General features: G+C 42.6%; 1 protein-coding gene across 3 annotated transcripts in view; it reads right to left on the minus strand.

Annotated features, from left to right (window-relative positions):
• Nucleotides 1-4404: 4404 nt before the first annotated feature.
• The window catches only part of ASCC1 (activating signal cointegrator 1 complex subunit 1), a 106137-nt gene continuing 90036 nt past the window's right edge, over nucleotides 4405-20505 (minus strand). For 2 of the 3 annotated variants that reach the window (XM_049645191.1, XM_049645192.1), the window contains exons 10-11: nucleotides 8467-8625; nucleotides 4405-6577 (exon numbers count right to left, since the gene is read on the minus strand). In XM_049645191.1, coding sequence (XP_049501148.1) covers nucleotides 8509-8625 — 117 coding nt within the window. In that variant the 3' untranslated portion in view covers nucleotides 4405-6577; nucleotides 8467-8508. Of the gene's footprint in view, nucleotides 6578-8358; nucleotides 8626-20505 lie in introns of those variants that run through there. The other variant, XM_049645193.1, reaches the window with a different exon arrangement.

A 20505-nucleotide genomic window follows, 5' to 3' on the forward strand; every position in this document is an offset into this window, starting at 1 on the left:
AGCGCTAGATGAGAGCGCCAAACGCCAGCCAACCGAAGCAGAACCCAGCCCAGCTAAGCACTTGGGGAGTTGCAAACCAAGGAATCCAACGCCCGAGATGTCCCCCATGTCTCTCCAAGGGTGGAGGGCAAGAGAAAGCGCCCCGTGGTCTTCCCAGGGAAGATGGGAGTGGGGAGGACACAAATCTCTCCAGTTACAAAGCCAGCCAGGCTCAGGTGTCTAAAAGGGAATTTGGCCACAGACACTGTCTCCCCTTGCCTGCCACCCAGAGGGGCCTGTGCCACAGCCGTGACAGCTGGCTTCCTGCAGACTTATGGCTCTAACAGTAATGGGTGACTTCGTTAAGACAAAAGCCATATAACAACTGGCTGCCCCAGAACTATTGCTTCCCAGCCCCGCGTGCTCTTTTCAAGGCAAGGCCTGAGCACTGAATGGCTGGTAAAAGAGGCAGATGTCCTTCTCCCCAAGCAGCTGTTTAAGGGCCGTCACCCCTTTTGTTAGCTCTTCCTAAGGGCAACCCTAAAAGGCAAACACGTTTGACCATTTCATCTGTCTTGAGGCTGCAAATTTGGAAAAGGCACATTTGTTCATGGTTTTGACTTCAAGTTGATTTTAATAAGCCACTGGGGAAGGGGGTTGCGGGGGGAGGCTGGTTTTGAGGTGTCCAGGTTTTTGTTAATATTGTGACCCTTATCATTACCTGTAGAAATGTGTTGACATACCAGTTGGAAAGGCTGGAGGCTGGGCAGTCCCAGGATCAGAGCAGAAATGGGGTGAGGCTTACATTACAGATAAATTGAAAAGGAAACAGAGAATCTGACAGGACAAAACATAAGGAACTTTTGGGACCCAAGCCCTAGATTGTGTTTTTATAAAAAGACTTGGCTGCTGTGATATTTAAAAAAAAAAAAAAGAAACAAAACAAACAAAAAAACAAAGGCAATGAAACACATGATCTTAATCGGTAGGAAAAAAACACAGGTAATACGGTTCGTAGTCACCCTGAATCTGGCCTGCCTGGGAATTCTGATCGCATCAATGGCTTGGGTTGGGATCCCTTTGGGAAAACAGAAAACAATAGCTCCTTTTCCGTGTTTTCTTTTTGCTTTGCGGTTGGATTTAGAGGTGGTGCTGCAGTGAGGCCCTGGCCATTGATCTCTTCATCTCCCAGTAAATAAAGCTACCTGGCTGGGTTTTATAGCAGCATGGTATAGTGGAAGAACACAGTCTGTTGTCAGACTGGGGTGATCCCGCTTGTTAGCTGTGTTATTGGGCAAATTCCCTAATCTTGTTTCTATTACAGATTGCAGAAGATCTCAGAAGATTGCTGTGAAACTCATGCAAAATCACATATTAAGTGCTTGAGCACAGTGGGCATTTACAAAATGTTAGTTCTTCTCACAGGTTGGGAAGAGAAGGCTCTGATGTACCATAGTTCTGAAGATGTGCTAAAACTTGCCATTTCCCCGCATCATCTCATCCTAGTCTTCTAGCAAAGCTAAGTGTGTACCACAAGGCACTGAGGCAGTAGATTCTAGATATAGCTCTCCCTTTCCAGTACTATCTCATGAAGTCCCTGATCTTCTAGAATTACCAAAGTTGCCTGATAAAGAGTTTGGAAGGGCACTGACAAGATGCCCATCAATAAGACAATAGATGTTTCCAGACTTTTGAAGGTCAAAAGGTTTCCCACACTCCTGGGCAGCTCCTCCAGAGAAACTGGTCTTGGGCCACACCTTCAAGCTGGGTCAGTTGATTTGCCCTGAAAGCAAACCCACAGGAGTCCAGGACTGTTAGTTAAGCTAATAATAGGAAAGCTAATTTAGGAGAGAGAATCCAATTTTCCAGATGACAGGTAAAAGAGCTGTAGAAAATGGACAGTTGAAATTTATAAAGAAGAAGTTTTTCCCAAACTATGAGAGAATTACTTAGCAGGTCAGCCTTTTCAGACCAATGGGCCCCAAAGCTGCCGGGTGTATTTGTTAAATGGTATGTATGTTTTATGCATTTTTCTGTTTGTATTTAATATTTAGCAATACAAAATGGAAGAACCCTCATTTCCAAATAAGAAATTTAAATCTAACCACATCTTTAAAACCATTTAATCTCATTTCTGGATGACTTCACAAGCATTAAAAAAAAATGCATGAAGATATTCAATCCAGAATTGTTTATAATAGCCATACCTGGAAACCAACTCATTGTCCATTACTCAGGGACCAACTAGTTAAAGTACAATACATACACACAATGGACTAGTGCACAGACATTATAAATAACATAGGTAGGGGGAGCCTGGGTAGCTTAGTCGGTTGAGCGCCCCACTCTTGATTTCAGCTGGGGTCATGATCCCAGGGTTGTGGGATCAAGCCCCTTGTCGGGCTCCATGATGAGCATGGAGCCTGCTTGGGATTCTCGCTCTCCCTCCCTCTGCCCCTTTCCCCTGTGCACATGTGCTTGCTCTAAAATAACAAAATAATTAATAATAATAATAATGTAACCTGTATTGACAACTAATGTCCCACTATATATTGCCGGATGAGAAGAGCTTGTTACAGAAGCTCATGTGTAATATGATCCTATTTGGAAGAAGTATAGTGTAGTATAGCAGTTCTCAAGCTTTTTGGTCTCAGGAGTCCTTTACACTCAAAGTGTATTGAGGAATCCTCAATAGAACTTTGGTTTATGTAACTTTGGTTTATGTAAGATATATAGATATAGATATCATCTATTGTACTTGAAAATAAAACTAAGCCTGCCTCTAAATTTTGCTGTGAACTTAAAACTGCTCTTTAAAAAGAATCAGATCTTTAAAGAAATCCGAGAATCGGGGAAAAAATGCTTATTTAAAAAGAAGAGTAATGAACCCATTACATATTAACAAAATAACGTATTTTGTGAAACACAACTATATTCCCCCCCCAAAAAAAATCTAGAAGAGGGCACTTACATTTTTGCAAGTTTCTTTAATGTCTGGCTCAATACACACAGATTAGCTCCTGCGTTATAATAAGCATATTACTGGGGTGCCTGGGGGGCTCAGTCAGTTAAGTGTCCAACTTAATTTCAGCTCAGGTCACAATCTCATGGTTTGGGAGTTCAAGCCCCACATCAGGCTCCACGCTTAGGAGTGTGGAGCCTGCATAGGATTCTCTCTCTCCCTTTCTCTCTTTCTGCCCCTCCTCCACTCATGCTCTCTCTCAAAATAAATAAACTTAAAAAAAAAAAAAGCACAGGCATATTAGTTTGTTAGGACTGCCATAACAAAATACCACAAACTGGGTGGCTTAAACAATAGAAATGCATTTTCTCAAAGTTCTGGAGAGTACAAGTCCAACATCAAGGTGTTGGTAGGCTTGGTTTGTCCTGAGGTCTTTCTTCCTGGCTTGCAGATAGCTAGCTGCCTTCTTGCTGTGTCACACATGGTCTTTCCTCTGTGCATGCACAGATTTTTTTTTTTCCTTTGGTTGTCAAACAATCCTCTATTGAAATATTTTCTTTTCTAGTTCTTAACTGGACATTTCTCCACATCACTGTTCATGTCAGGAAGTTAGCAGCCATCAGCATTGCAGCCCCTGGATCAGGGCAAGGCAGAAGGAACTACCTCAATTGGGGCCTGTCTGTGCTAGAAGGTCAGTTTCACTGTAATCCTCAGACCCTTGCAATCACCGGTTGCCTTGGTGATGTCATCGCCAACCCTTTTTGAAGACAGACCCAGGGGGTGGACCTTGGAGGCCAGGGATCTGATGTTTCTTTGTGTGTCCTAAGTTCCTCTTCTTATAAGGACATCAGTCAGACTGGATTAGGGCTCACCCTAAAAGCCTCAGCCTCATTTTTACTTAATCACCTCTTTAAAGGCCCTGTCCCCAAACACAGTTGCAATTCTGAGCTACTGAGGGGTTAGGGCTTCAACATATAAATTCTCAGGCATATAATTCAGCCCGTAACAGCAGATAAAACTGAAAACAGGTAGCTGGAGTACAGAAGTACTGAGAGCAAAAGGAGTTAAAGTCTAAAAACATAATGTAAACCTTCCAACTTTACAAAATTCTAGAAAACACAAAATATACAAGCACATATTCCATTAACCATCAGTGATGATGTCACCATGTCCCATAGCCTCTGGAAAACTCCACTGTACACACTCATGAGAGAATGAGTGAAAATGGCAAATAATACCTTAGTATTTTTAAGAAGATAGTGTGGACCACATACAGCCCTAAAAGGTTCTCAGGGACTCACAGGGGGTCCACGGATCACATTTTAAGAATTGGTGGTATAAGCCTGTTATGACCTCAGGCAAATTTCTTAACCTTGTGAAGCCTCAGTTTGTAAAATGAGGGTAATGAATAATACCAACTTAAGTGGGCTGTTGTAAAGATTAAATGAGCTTATACACAAATAAATGACAAATGTGAGCATTCCACGAATATTATTATTTGTGAAAAACTATTTAACAGTATGATATATGATATGTGCTTAAATGCATAGGGAGGACAAACCTCTGGAGGATGAAATTTGTTTTTAAAACAACATTTAAACTGAAGTATAAAATGCATATTGAAAAAAACATAAAGCATGAATGTACAGCTAGATTATTTTTCACAAAGTGAATTTATTTTATCTTTTGTTTAAAAAACATTTTATTAGGGGTGCCTGGGTGGCTCAGTTGGTTAAGCCTCTGACTTCAGCTCAGGTCATGATCTCGCAGTTGGTGGGTTCAGGCCGCATGTCGGTTCTGTGCTGACAGCTTGGAGCCTGGAGCCTGCTTTGGATTCTGTGTCTCCCTCTCTCTCTGCCCCTTCCCTACTCACGCTCTGTCTCTCAAAACTAAATAAACATTGAAAAAAAATTTAAAAATTTTGTTATTGACAACTAAAAAGCTATTAATAAAACAGCCACAACAGCTATAGCATCCTGGGGCTTTGATATCCATGTTCCCTATAGGCATTAAGATAGAATTTGAGGGGCGCCTGGGTGGCTCAGTCGGTTAAGCTTCTGACTTTGGCTCAGGTCATGATCTCGTGGTCCGTGAGTTCGAGCCCCGCATCGGGCTCTGTGCTGACAGCTCAGAGCCTGGAGCCTGCTTCAGATTCTGTGTCTCCCTCTCTCTCTGACCCTCCCCTGTTCATGCTCTCTCTCTGTCTCAAAAATAAATAAACGTTAAAAAAATAAATAAATAAAATTTTTTTAAAAGAATTTGAGAGGTGTTTCTCAACTCAACATACCTCTGGTGCCATCGGGTTCCTGTCAGCTCCAGGAAAAGAGCACAACACAAAAGCGAACCTGAAGCAAACTTTGTGTCTTTACGAAGCTGGATTCTCATCAATGTCCAATGTAGTAAACTCTGGAGCTCACTTAAAAAAATAACCACTATAAGTAACATTTATCATGTTTCTACCATGGGTAAGGAGTTCATCTGGGGCAAACTGTGTCCCCTCCAAAAAAATCAAAATTATTCTCCATGCCAAAATTCCTTATATAACAGCACAGATCTTGTGTAATAATTGCAGTGGGATTGTCTTCCCTCCTCCTCTTTGAGGAGCTGGGTGAAATCAGTGCCTCAAAAACTGGCTGGAGTGATGTTAGCTGCAATTTAACTCTATTTCAATACAGGATGAAATACTAACTGATAATATTTAAGGAGATTTGATTATAAACACAGCAAATCTTCCAATACGAACCGCATTACAATTTGGTGAGAGGGGACCCTGAATCTTGAGAGATTCTTCTGAATTTCTACAACTTACAAGATTCTAGGAAATACAAAAATACATAAGCACACGCTCCATTAACCATCAGAGTGATGATGTCACTACGTCACGTAGCCTCTGGAAAAATCCACCATAAAGTCGTGAGAGGAGAGTAAATTACTTGTGAAAAATTACTTAATAATACAATATGTCCTTAAAATGCACAGTTGCCTCTAAATTTTAAATAACAGAAGTTCCGATTCTATTATGAATTTAGGATTTGGGGGTGCTTGGCATGTGGCTCTTCATCTCAGGGTTGTAAGTTTGTGCCTCACATTGGGTGTAGGGATTACTTAAAAAATAAAATCTTAAAAAAAAAAAAAGAATTGAGAATTTGGTATATAAAGTTACATTTTCCAAAGATAAAAAAATTTACTAGAAACACAAGTCATAAATCTCTAACATCCAAAATAAGACCTCTTTAGGGGTATCTGGGGGGCTCAGTCAGTTAAGTGTCCGACTTCAGCTCAGGTCATGACCTCATGGTTCCTGAATTTGAACCCGCATCCGGCTTTCTGCTATCAGCATGGAGCCTGTTTCAGATCCTATCTCCTTCCCTCTCTCTCTCTCGCTGTCCCTCCCCGACTTGCACTCACTCATCTCTCTCTCTCTCTCAAAAATAAATAAACACGAAAAAACATTAAAAACAAAACAAGACATCTTTACTTCCTGGGCAAGGCTGCCCAGTGGCGTGTGGCAGAAAGAAGGCAGTAAGAGAGATGCGCGGAGATGAGGTGAGGGCACCAAACTCCACTGTCAACGTTGCTATGCAGCACAATCTCTGGGAGAACTTGTTGCACCGTGCACACCGCGCCATCCAACCACTGAAGGTAAACGAGATAAAATCTCATGTTACTGAGTGTTTGGGGAAAAACCAACCCTGCAGGCACGAACATGTAAGTTCTGGAGGAACGGTTAACAGCTATGCCAGCAACTAAGTGATGGCAACACTGTGTCCTGACATACGTTGACTAAGGGAGTCAAACTAAAACTGTGTAAGAGTGAAAGAAAAACAGTAACTCTGGAAATTCATTTATTCACAAGTGATCTGGGCAGTCACACTGATAAGCAAACCTGAGTGTTCTACACAGCCCTTACTAGGTAGTGGCCTTAATGCACAGGGTTCAGAATCACACTTTTCAAACAGAAGGAATCAAGAGTAAGGAATGAAGGAAAGAGAAAGAGGGGACATGGAGGGAGAAGAAATGTGAAGAGGAGAGGAAGGTGAGAGCGAGGCTGGAGCAAGGAAGGGCGACGGTCCTTCCGCAGCTGACTCTGCCCCGTGGAACCGTGCACGGCCCTGCTGATGCCATCGCGGTTTCTGCTGCTGCTGCCCCGCAGAGTTGACACAAAGGAGCTACGATACTGCAACTCCATCACTGGCCTGGGAAGGCTGGGGGTTGGGGGGTAGGATAAGGAACAGGAATCCAACAAACATAAAAGGGTACCAACTTCAGAAGAAAAAGGACAGACCAAAGTAAAAGATCAAAAAAAAAAAAAACACGTGATGTTATTTCGCTGAAGATAAAACTGAGTAGTAAAGGAACTGAAAGCAGGATCAGGAAGAGGTATCTGTACAGCCGTGTTCACAGAGGACTGTTCACGACAGTCAAGGAACCCAAGCATCCATCAGTGGCTGAATGGATAAACAAAACACAGGGTACACGTCAAACAAAATATTATTTGGCCTTTCTTAAAGGGAGGAAATTCTGACATGCACTACACAACATGGATGAACCTTGAGGACGTCACGCTAAGTGACATAAGCCAGTCACAAAAAGACAAATACCGTATGATTCCACTCATATGCGGTATCTAAAGCAGTCAAGCTCATAGAAAGAGAAAGCAGAAGGGTGGCTGCCAGAGACTTGGGGGAGGGGGACACGGAGAGTTGTTTAATGGGTATAGTTTCAGATTTGCAGGATGAGAAAGTTCTGGAGATGTTTCACAACAACGTGAATATACTTACTACTACTGAACTACACACTTACAAAGAAATGGTTAAGATGGTAAACTTCATGTCATGTGTTTTTTACCACAAAGGAATTCTGGGTAGTGATTAAAAGTTACAGTACAAAGGGAAGTAAAAATCAAACCTTGTTAAAACTGGAGACATTCGATTTACGTGGAGACGGTAATAAAACCATGTCTTTAAAACTCTCTTTTAAGGTTAGAGTGGGAGAGAGCCAAAGCATAAGAGACTCTTAAAAACTGAGAACAAACTGAGGGTTGATGGGGGGGTGGGAGGGTGGGGAGGGTAGGTGGTGGGTATTAAAGAGGGCATCTTTTGGGATGAGCACTGGGTGTTGTATGGAAACCAATTTGACAATAAATTTCATATATTAAAAAATAAAAATAAAAAAATAAAACTCTCTTTTAAAGTGTTAATATGAAAGAACTTAACGGCTGGGGCAAAATCAGTACGTGTATAAGAAATAATGCGAATCTTAGCTCCAGTGGGCTTGAGCGGTACGTTTCCAGAGAAGAGCTTCAGAAAGAAAGTAGACCCTGTGAAAGAGGAACAAGCCAAGGGTTCCAGACACAAGTTCCCCTTGTGCCCACAACCACCTGGGCTGACCGGCAGTTTACTGACTGTGGACAAGTATTATATTAGAGACCACGCTGTGTTGTGGGGAACCACCCAGGAAAGTCACCATCCAAATTTCCACATCCCTCATCGGCAATAAAAACAAAGATCTTCTTCGCCTGGCACCTCGGGAGGATGTTCAATTTTTGGCGCTTCCCAAGATCCTCCTCAGGAGAAGTCAATTTGCCCACAGGAGGCGTAGTTCCCAAAGCTGTCTACCGTGAACCTCTGAGAGATGTGAATGGAATTGAGCTTCAGGGTGCCAAAGTAGAAGTTCTCAAAGAGCTGAAAAGAGAGAATACAAATCCAAATGAGTGTCCAAAGAAAACTACAGGTGAAAAGAGCAAATAGCAGATTCTCTTGTAAAATACACTGCAACCGTCCCAACAAACCTCTCATGCTTTTTCTTTTCAGTATTTATTCTGAAAAACGATCCTGGATGTGGGTGGGAGTGAGAAAAGAACAGTAGCTCTTCTCTCCGGTGAATTAAAAAAAATTTTTTTTTCAATATTTATTTTTGAGAGAGAGAGAGAGAGAGAGAGAGAGACAGAGTGTGAGCAGGGGAGGGGCAGAAAGAGAGGGAGACGGAGAATCTGAAGCAGGCTCCAGGCTCTGAGCTGTCAGCACTGAGCCAGATGCGCGGCTTGAACCCACAAACTGCGAGATCATAAGCTGAAGTTGGACCCTTAACTGACTGAGCCACCAAGGTGCCCTGAATTTTAAAGCCTCCTCTAACAAGATGCACTAGGAGAAGAGAGCTGAAAAGTCAATTTTAAAATTTATCTGCTGAGCAGCTCTGACCAAGAACTTATAACAAACACCCTGACTCCCAGGGCCCAACAAAGCTGTCTCTATGATTTTCAGCCCTGACTTGACAGGACCCTCAATGGGATCTGATGACAGTCAAGAGAAAATTTGATACGGTACCTTCCTCCAACTAGTCAACAACATTTGGTAGAAGCACTGACTAAAATAAATAGAAGATAAGGTTCCTAACCCAGGAGTGATCCTGACAACCTCGTGAGGAATACAGAACACTTATATATACCAAATAGTCTTCTACTGGATGATATTACACGTGCAAACGATAATATATTTAAAAAAAAAATTGTTTTTTACATTTATTTATTTATTTATTTATTTATTTATGTATTTATTTACTTATTTACTTTTGAGAGACAGAGACAGAGTGTGAGCAGGGGAGGGGCAGAGAGAGAGGGAGACACAGAATCCGAAGCAGGCTTCAGGCTCCGAGCTGTCAGCACAGAGCCCAACGGGGGGGCTCGAACCCATGAACCGTGAGATCATGACCTGAGCTGAAGTCGGACGCTCAACTGGCTGAGCCACCCAGGCACCCCAAAAATGATGATATTTATCAACAACCTTCCACCTGACTTGGATTCAAGCTAGCATCCTAAAGTAAGTTTATATTATAATTCTTCACTTTTTAAAAAAATATTTTATTTTTTTAGAGTAGGCTCCATATCCAACTTGGGGCTTGAACTCATGACCCCAAGATCAAGAGTCACATGTTCTACCCTCTATCTAGCAACTGAACCAGCCAGGTGCCCCAATTCTTCACTCTAAAAGCTTTCAAGGGTATCAGAGAGAGGGATGAGTCATACTCTGAGAGGGACCGGCCCTTGTGATTAGCACAATTATAAGGCAGAATCTAAAATGATAATCAGAACTCATCCCTGCTTAGGAAAATTAACTGCTTAGATAACGTTGTTGAAGTGTAAAGGGTCTTACTTCTGTTAGGATACAAGAGTTGCCGTTTCTTAGAATGTCAGTCAAATCTCAAGAAAGTCTTTTAATACACAAACCCAACAATGCTTGGGGAGAACCTAGGATGGGACGTTTGCACATAAGCAAGTGACCGTCTCTTCACTTATTTTTACACAAGCTCCACAGCCATGGACTTCGATAGCTGTTGCCTTTCCTCTTCCTGCAATTAATGACCTAGCAAAATGCCTGGGGTTCATTAAAGGCTAACTTTATAAAGCCCCGTAAATATTGATCCTTCAACATGACATCAACTTGACCCCAAAGATCTATTTAGAGGTTGTATGCTGCATTGTCTTGTCTTTCAGAAAGGTGACCAGCTCTTGCCTGCATTGATTTGTACAATTAACTTCTCTTCCTGGCTTTGGCAGCCTGTTCAAACCATATCCACCCTTTTGTGTAAAGAAATACAGCCCGAAACGGTTATCGGCTAATCCCTTTGCTGAACATTAATTTGAAGTGAAAGCCATGTCGACAAGACTGGCAGATTTATAGCTTTGCAAACCAAAGCCTTCTACATGCTAAAAAGGTATCACCAAAGGGGCAATAAAAGACAAGACAAAACTAAACTAAAAGGGAACTCGTAACACTTTCAACAAGTTACTTTTTAAGGATTAGCAGCCTATGGGTGGGTCCTCTACCTTCCATTCCCTCTGCTTATGTTTCCAAGTGATAGAGCCACAGCTGGGAGCTGGCAAGTGATACCCCTGTAACTTTACCTTGCCTTATGTGGATAACCTGTAGACGGCGTGATCTGCCAGAGAGATCCTCATGCTTTAGGTTTAAAGTAAATAGTAAATATGGTGATAAGAGCAGCCTGGGAGAGTGCTGCAGTCAGCGTCAACTTACACCCGGCACACGGGAGCTGCATGACTGTGCGTAGATGATACCACCCACTGTACGAGATCAGAGTGGGCAAAAATCCAGTAAGAGGAACAAGTCAAAGTACCTTCCTTATAAACTGTAAGGTGCTCTTGAAAATTGAGTATTTCCTATGATGGTTTTGACATCTGTTCTCTCTAACCCTGAACTTGTTTTACCTTTCTGAGTTGCCATCCTCTTTCATACCTTTTGATAATATCATAAATGGATTTCTTACCCAGAAACCCCTAGGGTGGTGCTAATCTTCCTTTAGCCCCTCCTATCTCCATGTTCTTTTTCTCTCTGTATGTTGATGAGGATTTTGTAACAATTTGTCAGTTATCGTATTGTTTAGTCCTTGTATCTTTAGTCTTAAGCCTTTCTTTTAGTTCTGTCAACTATTTCTAGTGACTCATTAAAATATAAGCTCTACAGAGGAAGGATCTTTTATGTTATTCACAGCTGAATAGCACCGTACACTGGAACCGTACCTAGTAGGATGCATGTGATCCATAAATATTTGCTGGAGACAATGACAACAAAAACTCATGCTGCATATGTCTGTGAACATTATGTCTGAAAAGAGAAAGTATGACATGGCCTTGTTGGCAACAGATTTAAAGGTCTTATTTACATACAGGTCACCATCTAGGAATCCTTGAACAGGACTCGCCAAAGCTATATTCCCTCTAATCGTGCCTCAACTGTTAACTAGTTGTCAAGAAAGAATTTGTAGTTAGTAATGGAAATTTCGTGTACTCCTTTAAATTTCTATGTATTTCTTATTTGTCAAAGCCTAGACCCCTTTCTTAGCTCCAATTCCTGATCTGAAATGTCACCGAGTACCTGATGTGATGCATTTTTATGCAAAGGCATGCGATTTGGTTCTGTCTCCCAGGTGCTTACCATCTAGTTAGGGAGACAGGGTGTGAATCAGAAGAGAGAAACATGGATGACACGGGTGTGTCCACCTCGTGAAAAGTTACTGACTTACTCTGTGATCTAGGTACTTTTCTGTAGTATGTCCTGCTTCAGTGAAAAAGTTTACCGAAGACAACAAAGGTGGCAAAAGTTAAGTGTGAGAGGGGAGGTACAGGCAATCAGTAAATGCATCAAGGCAAGAAAACAATGGGCGCTGAGGTTGGGCACCTAGGACAGCCATCTAGGGGAGACGGGAACTGAGCTGGGGCTTGCAGCAAGTATAAGACTCAGAAAACAGAAGGAGGAGATTAGCATGAAGGCAGAAATGGGCAAGGGCAGCAGGGTCAAGCAGACCAGGTTAGGTGTTTGGAGGGTCCCTGAAGAATCATAGTGAGAAAGACTAAGTCCAGAGACATAGGACGGTGAATCACATTAAGGGACCCTGAGGGTCCGGTTCAGAAGTCAGACTCCATTCTAGATGGTGGGGAACCACTGAGGGCTGGTGGCCCAACATGAAACCCTGTTTTAGGGAAACTGATCTGGGTGTGGTATACTGTGCTGAAGGGACGAGGGAGCAAGACAAAGTAAAGGAAACCAGAGCAGCAGCTCAGTCATGACAGAGATTAGTAGTTGCATGACTGGAAAGACTGGAGCAGATGTGAGATACTCTGAATGAAACACAGAAAAGACTCAGTGACTTTCTGGAGATGGGGGAGTCAGGAAAAGGAGATAAGAAAAATCCTGGATGACAGAGTAAATATGAGGGTACCATGGACGTAACAGAACATTTCTGAGAGGGAGCTATCTTATGGGGAAAAACAAAAATTTCAGGTCTGTTTACACACTCATGGCCGTTTCTTTGGCAACATGTGTCCCAAGCCCCGCTCCAACCTAAAGTTTTCCCGTTTTGCTCGGAGTATATATGTATTCACAACATGAAATCTGTAGCACAGTTAAATGGAAGCATATCACCATAAAAAACTTTACAACTGTCTATTGTTTTAGTGACTAGTAGTTCTTTATACAGTAGAGAAGTAAACCCTTTTGTCTATGGTATGAATTGCAAATATATCCCCCCTTCCTTTGTCATGTGTCTTTTACTTCCCTTATGGGGGTTTTTACCAGGTCCATTTAAATTTTTATGAACTCAAATGTATTGTAACAGGAGATTCTTTTTTTTTTTTTTTTTTTTTTTTTTTTTTTTTTATTTTTTTTTTAAAGTAGGCTTCAGGCCCAATGCGGAGCCCAACGCGGGGCTTGAACTCATAACCCTGAACTGATCAAGACCTGAACTGAGATCAAGAGTTGGATGCTTAACCAACTGAGCCACCCAGGTGCCCCCAAAATAGGAGATATTTCTAACAAAGTTACCAATGCCGGTATTATTAAATGTCTATTAAAAAATCAGAGTGAACAGTACATATGTATTGACAACCCTAATAAAATAAAGATTGTTACTGGCCAACTTACTGGGCAAGTATGTGTGCCAGGCATTATGCTTTGGGCTTCATGAGGCCATCCGACTGGATCCTCAAAACCCCAAGGAGCAGATACTTATTATTAGTTCCCATGTTATAGCTGAACTTGAAGTTTAAAAGGCTTAAGTAACTTGCCCACAGGTACATGGCCAGTAAAGGGTGCAAAATTGAGATTCATAAAGCTGGAAAAGAAAAAGAAAGGCAAATGGAGATGTAAGCCTAGGCAGCCTAACTTCTGGAACCTGGGCTCCTGTACCGCTGCACCTCCAGCCCCTTTCTGTGGGTGGTGCCCCTTCCAACACCCCAGCTCAAGCCCCAGTGAGGGCACCCCAGCCAGTCACGCTGAGGTGACTGAAATGAGCACATTCTTTCACCTGCTACTCCTACTTTCCTTGCCACCTTTGTATCCGGAACCTGCTGTGGGATTGCTCTAGTTCAGCTGGAAGAATTCTACTGGAATTCTGGATGAACATAAGCACAAGTGGCTCTATTTAATTAGGTACCTGAGACAGGAAAGAGGAAAGAGCTTAAACTCAAAAAAATTCTCTCTAGCCTAAAGTAGTTCAGGAAGAGCAAAGCAGTCTATTGTTTGGGAAATAAAAGACCTAACAGGAAAAATTTAAATTAAAAAAGAATCATGTTGAGGTATTTAAATCATGCTGAGTTTTTTCTCCTCACTGTTGTTTTATAACAACTCCCTTGGGAATTTTGAAACCTAAGCCACTTTCTTTCTGAAAACATCTCTGACACACACTAACACAGAGCCCTGTTGTGCTGGAAGCCAGCATTTTAAAAAAAGCCTGCTGTACAGGAACATAACGATAAACAGCTACACAAAACTACAAATATTTGATAAGGAAATAGAATTTAAGACTTCAAACATTCGTGATACTACTTGTAATTAATAAGTATCAAACTGGACAATTTAAGAAGAAAAACGTAAATCTAAGTAAGTATAAATACAACATTTGAAAACTGTTGTGCACGCAGCTGCTATCCTTCACCAAATACTCCCAGTATCTTTAGAAAACTGAACAAACCTTTCCTTTCACCAAGTAAAGACAGAAGTGTGGATTATCAAGATGAAACATTTTTGCTCTGTTAAAAAATAAATAAATAAAAGCAGGCCCCAAATGGAGTCACCTATGCTAAGCCCGATGCCCGATTAAGCAAAGACTTAATAACTAACCTCACTACAGTTTCAGCCTCTCCCAGGAATGTGACCTTTCACCAATCTGGAATTACCTGGTAAGTACTAGGCGAGGTCATCTGCCTGACAGACCCCTGCCTTCACCCTAAAGGAAGGTGACCTTGCCCGAAACAAACCATTCTTTGCTAGAAACTGCTTTTTCGCACCCAACTCCCTTCTTCCCATAAAAGCCTTCCATTTTGTACGCCTCCTTGGAGCTCCTTTTTATCTGCAAGGATGGGATGCTGCCGGATTCATGAATCATTTAATAAAGTCAATCAGATCTTTAAATGTACTCAGTTGAGTTTTGTTTTTTTAATAGGTCAAAGCCAAGGCTTCCATGACAGATAAAATCCAACCATCCTGCTTTCCTCTGTTCACGTGATCTGTGAAGCCTATCATTTCTTAGTTTGTACATGTTTGTTTCCTAGAGAGAACACAGAGAGAATTATTGATTTCTAGTGATGTCGTGGTATACACCGAAAGAAAACAAACAGCAAGATTTAAAGGCTAACTGTGGTCATTTTTCCTTGCATTCCTTTCAGACCTACTTCTCCCTTCCTAGGTCCTGTGACACAACCACGAAAGACCAGAAATAACTCCATGTGTGACGAGGCTGCAAGATGAGACTAAAAGTCTCAGACACAGGTGGGAAGAGGGTGGAAAGGGGCCTTCTATCTGTGACCTCAAGCCACAGAACTGAATGAATGGCCGATCCTCAACAGCACAATGACAAATCTGTTGGGGACCTCTGCCCAGCTGGCTTCCCAAATGAGGCTTGTTCCCTCTCTTCCATCTTAGAGTAGTGGCCTCCTCTCTCCAAAGATCTCTCTTTTACGGACATCCAATTCTTGTGCTGAGAGGCCCCAGGGAACTGTATGCTGTCCAACATGACTCCACTGTGAGGAAATTCAGTTTTGAAGTCCAAAATAAAGATCCAACGTATAGAAGTCCTGTGAAATGTATACTCATTCCTGGTAGATGTGAGTTAAACTAACCCTTAGAACATAAAGAAAGCAGTGCAACAGGAAATAAGTACTGGTGTTCAATTACTGCAAGTATGTAGAAGGATGTGCCGGGTCCCATTTCTCCAGAAGAAGGGATGTTTCCTATTGTTTTCATGTATAGCAATCAGACTTTTGAGACCCAAAGTAAACAGCAACATCAAGAGCATGGTACTCTGAGGTTTTCCCCAGTGTTTTTCTTCCATAATCTGTTTTACCAAGTTCTACTTTTTTACAATTACCCCGTTTTCAGATAAGAGTAACAGTAATAACACTTATTTTGTACTCAATAACAATGCTTACCCACCTGCCTCCCTAGCAGGGAGGATGGTATGAGCATGAATGGAAGATAGTCTGACAAGCACTTGGGGTTCTGTAGGAAGGCAATCCCAGCATGAAGCCTTGCTGTGGTTAAATCACACCTTTCCTCTAAGGACCTAAAAGTATCTCAATAAGCCCAGCTCGTTAACCCTTCAAAAAATTGCTGTGATGTAAACCAGAGCTGAGCTTTATTAGCTCCATTTAAAAGAAAGGAACCAGATAGGCCAGAACCACTAACACTGGGATATAAATTTAAGAGACCCCAGGACCAGGCCCAGAACACGGGCCAGTAGGCGGCCACACCCACAAGCCAGTGTGTTTTGAGGGCCACGGTTCGAATAACAAATCTGTGCCAAAGAATGCCAAGTGGAGAAGTGCCATCCTTGGGCTACGTGCGTGAATCAGACTGCAAAGAAAGTGTTCACGTGGCTCTGTGGCCAAGAATGAGAAACAAATGATGTGAAAAACGATCAGTACGGCCCCTGGCAGATCCTCTCTGAAAAGCAACAGAACAAATAACGGTCTATGTCAGAAATGCTCTTCATGAAATTGGCCTGCACGTCCAAGAGGAAGGCTTTAGGTAGTAGACAGAAAGTAATGGACACCAGACCGAAAATATAATAGGTCTGAAGAATATCACAGCTCTGCATAGGTCACAGTACTAATCTCACTTAGAATTAGGATCACAAATAAAGGTTTTTTCCCACAAATAAGCTTTATTTCAAAGTTTTGTTAAAATTCCCCTCACCTAAGGAAAAAAAAAAAAGATTCTGGATCTCTGCCCAGGTAGCATGCAATTCAAATTCTCAAGCCTTTCGGTACTTTACATTTTTCTTCTGGCTACATGCGACATTACTTCTGAAGCGAGTAAATGTGGGAGATAGGAGACAAGAAGGAAAACGGAGATCCAATGCATCCAGGGGTCAAAAAAAAAAAGCCTCCCATCTACTTTTAAAATACTCATAAAGACTGTACTCCTATGGATTCTTCCTAAATATCACAAAAGAACACAACTGAGCCTATTCATACTAAGCCGTGTTCCTCTACACACAGACAAAACACAAATTGGTCTGAAAACCAGAGATAGAAACTTCTGTTCTATTGAGAGAGAGGTCAAAATGGTTCTTAGGGCAGACTAATGCTTTCCTGTCAATGACCACATAGCCACTCTTTCCCCCAATTTCTCCATCTTTAAACAGCGACAATGCTTTACAAGGATGTGCTGCACTACAGCAAGATCAATTATGAGATGGAATTTTGAGCTCTGATTATGATCATCACTCACTGACTATAACCATTAATCCATCATCACAGGAACCAAAGAGCAGAGTTTCCTTTAAAGAAAAAAATGAAAAGGTTTAGTAGGAACTGTGACAACTTACAGCCTCTGCAGTCATCATCTGGTCTCACAGGGCTGTAGTATTTTTAAAGACTGGAATAGGGACACTGCCTTCAGAATAAACAGACTGGAAAAGGAACACCTACTTCAGAATAAAAGACAGAGTGGCCGGCAGGTACTTATTTTCCTAGAATCATCTCCAAATACAGCCCTAACTCTGCCCAAAATGCCACTTTTAATGTCTGAAACCACAAACTGCAGTGAATCAAGTGGTGAGAGGGCCAATAATAATAGCTAATAATAGCCAATACAGAGAGGACATAATGTACTTCCAGAAGGCCTGGGACACCGCAGCCCCAGGGAGCAAGGTGAAGGCCAGTTTGTGGGAGGAGGTCCCGATAACATCAGTGCCTGCATCAGGACCGCGGCAAGAAGGCTGTGAATCAGTGGAGTAGCTCTTCTACCATCGGCACGTCACTCCTGCTTCTGCACACATCCGTTAAAGGGGCACCAAGAGCCAGCACGTCACCAGAGCACAAGTCCCATCTCCAGTGACCGAAGGGGCTCCTTACACGGAATGGGAACGTGAACGTGAACGTGAGAGTCCTTCGTTCACTCTGCTCTCCCGGACCACCTGCCTGTCTTAGCCGCAGTGAGCATGAGGGATGTTAACAGCATGACCCGAGGAGGCACCAGGCAGAGAAGCCAGCCAGACACAGCCAGGGAATAATAGGCTTCAAAACTTCCCTCAAATCATCACTCAGGGTTGCACTTTTGGATGTTTGGCCTGAGCCTCACTGCTGACATAAGGATTATCAAGTTTAGTTTAAGACTCTGCTGGTAAGGCCAAACGACCTATTAGAGAGTGAATTAAAACAGCTACACACAAACAGGATGCCAGGCAGTTCTGCTGAGCACCTCAATACTCAAAATGCCAAGGGACTTCCCCTCCCTGCAGGGCTGTTCAATTTTAAAAAGCAGCAGGAAAAAAATGCGGGGTGGAGGTAGAAGGAAGGAAGAGGGAGGAGGCCATGCTGCCAAGGGCTGCAGAGTCTGGACCAATCCTGCACACAAAAGCACGCTCTGCCCTGGTTCCACAGCAGCAGGTAGAATTACCATCAGAGATGGGCAGCTGGGAGTTCGTTTGGCTACAAAATCTATTCCAGAGAAGGCGTTGCCTCAGGGCATGGATATTACTGCCTTAGCAGGGCAAAACTGCCGCTGGTGGCTCCTGGCTAGCAGAGGCTCTTCCAGGCCCCCGGGAGGTGGCTTTTCAGAACGAATGTAGCTAATATTTCTGCAGATAAATTCTTGCCCTCGGAAGAAGGCCTCTTCACGGTCACTCAAATATGTCACCTCTCTTATTTTCAGTTTGGTAATCATCCCTCAGATATTATTTGTAATTATCCCTCAAACAAACAAATGCAACAGAAGTGTTTGATCTCTGTATTATATATCAGACAAGAGGTGCAAGTCGGCAGAAAGAAATCCCTGAAAGGGAGCACGGGGGACAGCAGCAGAGATGGTTTCTTCTTGGCCTGCGTGTCTCTAGGCAAGTGGCATTAGGGAGGCTGGGCATAAAGGGGCTGACTCCTGTGCCGAGCAACACATTCAGAAAAAGAACAACGTGAGAGGGGAGAAAACAAGGTCATCAGGCTCCGTCCACTCTGTTCCAACTTTTCCAACGTGAGAGCAGCATCCAGAAGCTGAGCGAATCAGATGGCCCTCAGCAACATCAGACGGTGGCAAGAGTATAAATACGTACAAATAACAGTTGTCCAAATAATAGCTGAGGTTGTAGTGGTTCCCAGGAAGATGAGAGAGAGGTTGCCACGTGTTATCCTGGATTTTCAACTAAGTCAACTTATTACACAGGGAGGCATGAAACACTTCGTCCTCTGGCAGAACCACAGCCCCAGCCAGCAGCACCAATGTGGCATTATGTATTATGACACACACTTAGTTGTCCATAACTCAGTTCAGACGGCCTCCTTCCCCTCTGCAACGGGCTATACCTCAAATAAGCAAAAGGCCTCGGAAGCCCTGCCACACTTCAGGAGTTAGGAGAACAAGACCTCTATAATTTAAAAAAATGGTGTCAATGTTTTAATCCACAACTGAGAGGGTCAACTCTGAATTGGTGTTTTGGCTGATTTACATCCTGTGTTTTCACTTTTAACTTGTAATAATGTTCACATTTGAGCATGAATTGGAAAACTGTTTCATCCTTGGGATATGGGAAAGAGGACATTGTTTCTTAATTAGTCATCAACTTAATATGTTTCCTGGCATAGTGGACTTCACTCTTGTTTCTTTGATCTGTTCGCACCAGTGTCCTTTAACATTTGGAATAACACTTAGGTATTGTTGGCACCAAGCCACCCAATCTAACATGGTCTTTAAATAATAGGCTGCTCCAGAGAAGACAGTGCCCTGTCACCATCTCTGGGTACAGATTTATATTTGGCTACTGGCTTGTCTACACTGTAGCTAAAAACACAATGGAGTATATATACGCACTGGGACATTATTCATTCTTAAAAAGAAATAAAATCCTGATACATGCTACAACATTGAGGAAGCCTGAAGACATGTAACTGAAATAAGCCAGAAACCTGAGCCTGGGTGGCTCAGTCAGTTATGCGTCCGACTCTGGCTCAGGTCATGATCCTGCGGTTTGTGAGTTCAAGCCCCGCATCGGGCTCTGTGCTGACAGCTGAGAGCCTGGAGTCTGCTTCGGACTGTGTTTCCCTCTCTCTCTGTCCCTCCCTTGCTCATGCTTTCTCTTTCTCTCTCTCTCTGTCAAAAATAAATAAACACTGGGGCGCCTGGGTGGCTCAGTCGGTTAAGCGTCCGACTTCAGCTCAGGTCACGATCTCGCGCTCTGTGAGTTCGAGCCCCACGTCGGGCTCTGGGATCATGGCTCAGAGCCTGGAGCCTGCTTCCGATTCTGTGTCTCCCTCTCTCTCTGCCCCTCCCCTGTTCAAGCTCTGTCTCTCTCTGTCTCAAAAATAAATAAACGTTAAAAAAAAAAAATTAAAAAAAAAATAAACATTTAAAAAAAAGCCAGAAACAAAAGGGCAAAATATTGTATGATTCCTCTTATATGAGACACCTACAGTAATCAAATCCATAGAGCCAGAAAGTAGAATGGTGGGTACCAGGGAAAGAGGGGAGGAGAAGATGAGTACTTCCTGTTTAGTAGGTACAGAGTTTCAACTGGGATGATAAAAAAGTTCTGGAGATGGATGGTAGTGGTGATTGCAC

The sequence above is a fragment of the Panthera uncia genome, chromosome D2 (genome assembly GCF_023721935.1).
Source record: "Panthera uncia isolate 11264 chromosome D2, Puncia_PCG_1.0, whole genome shotgun sequence".
Lineage (NCBI taxonomy): Eukaryota > Metazoa > Chordata > Mammalia > Carnivora > Felidae > Panthera > Panthera uncia.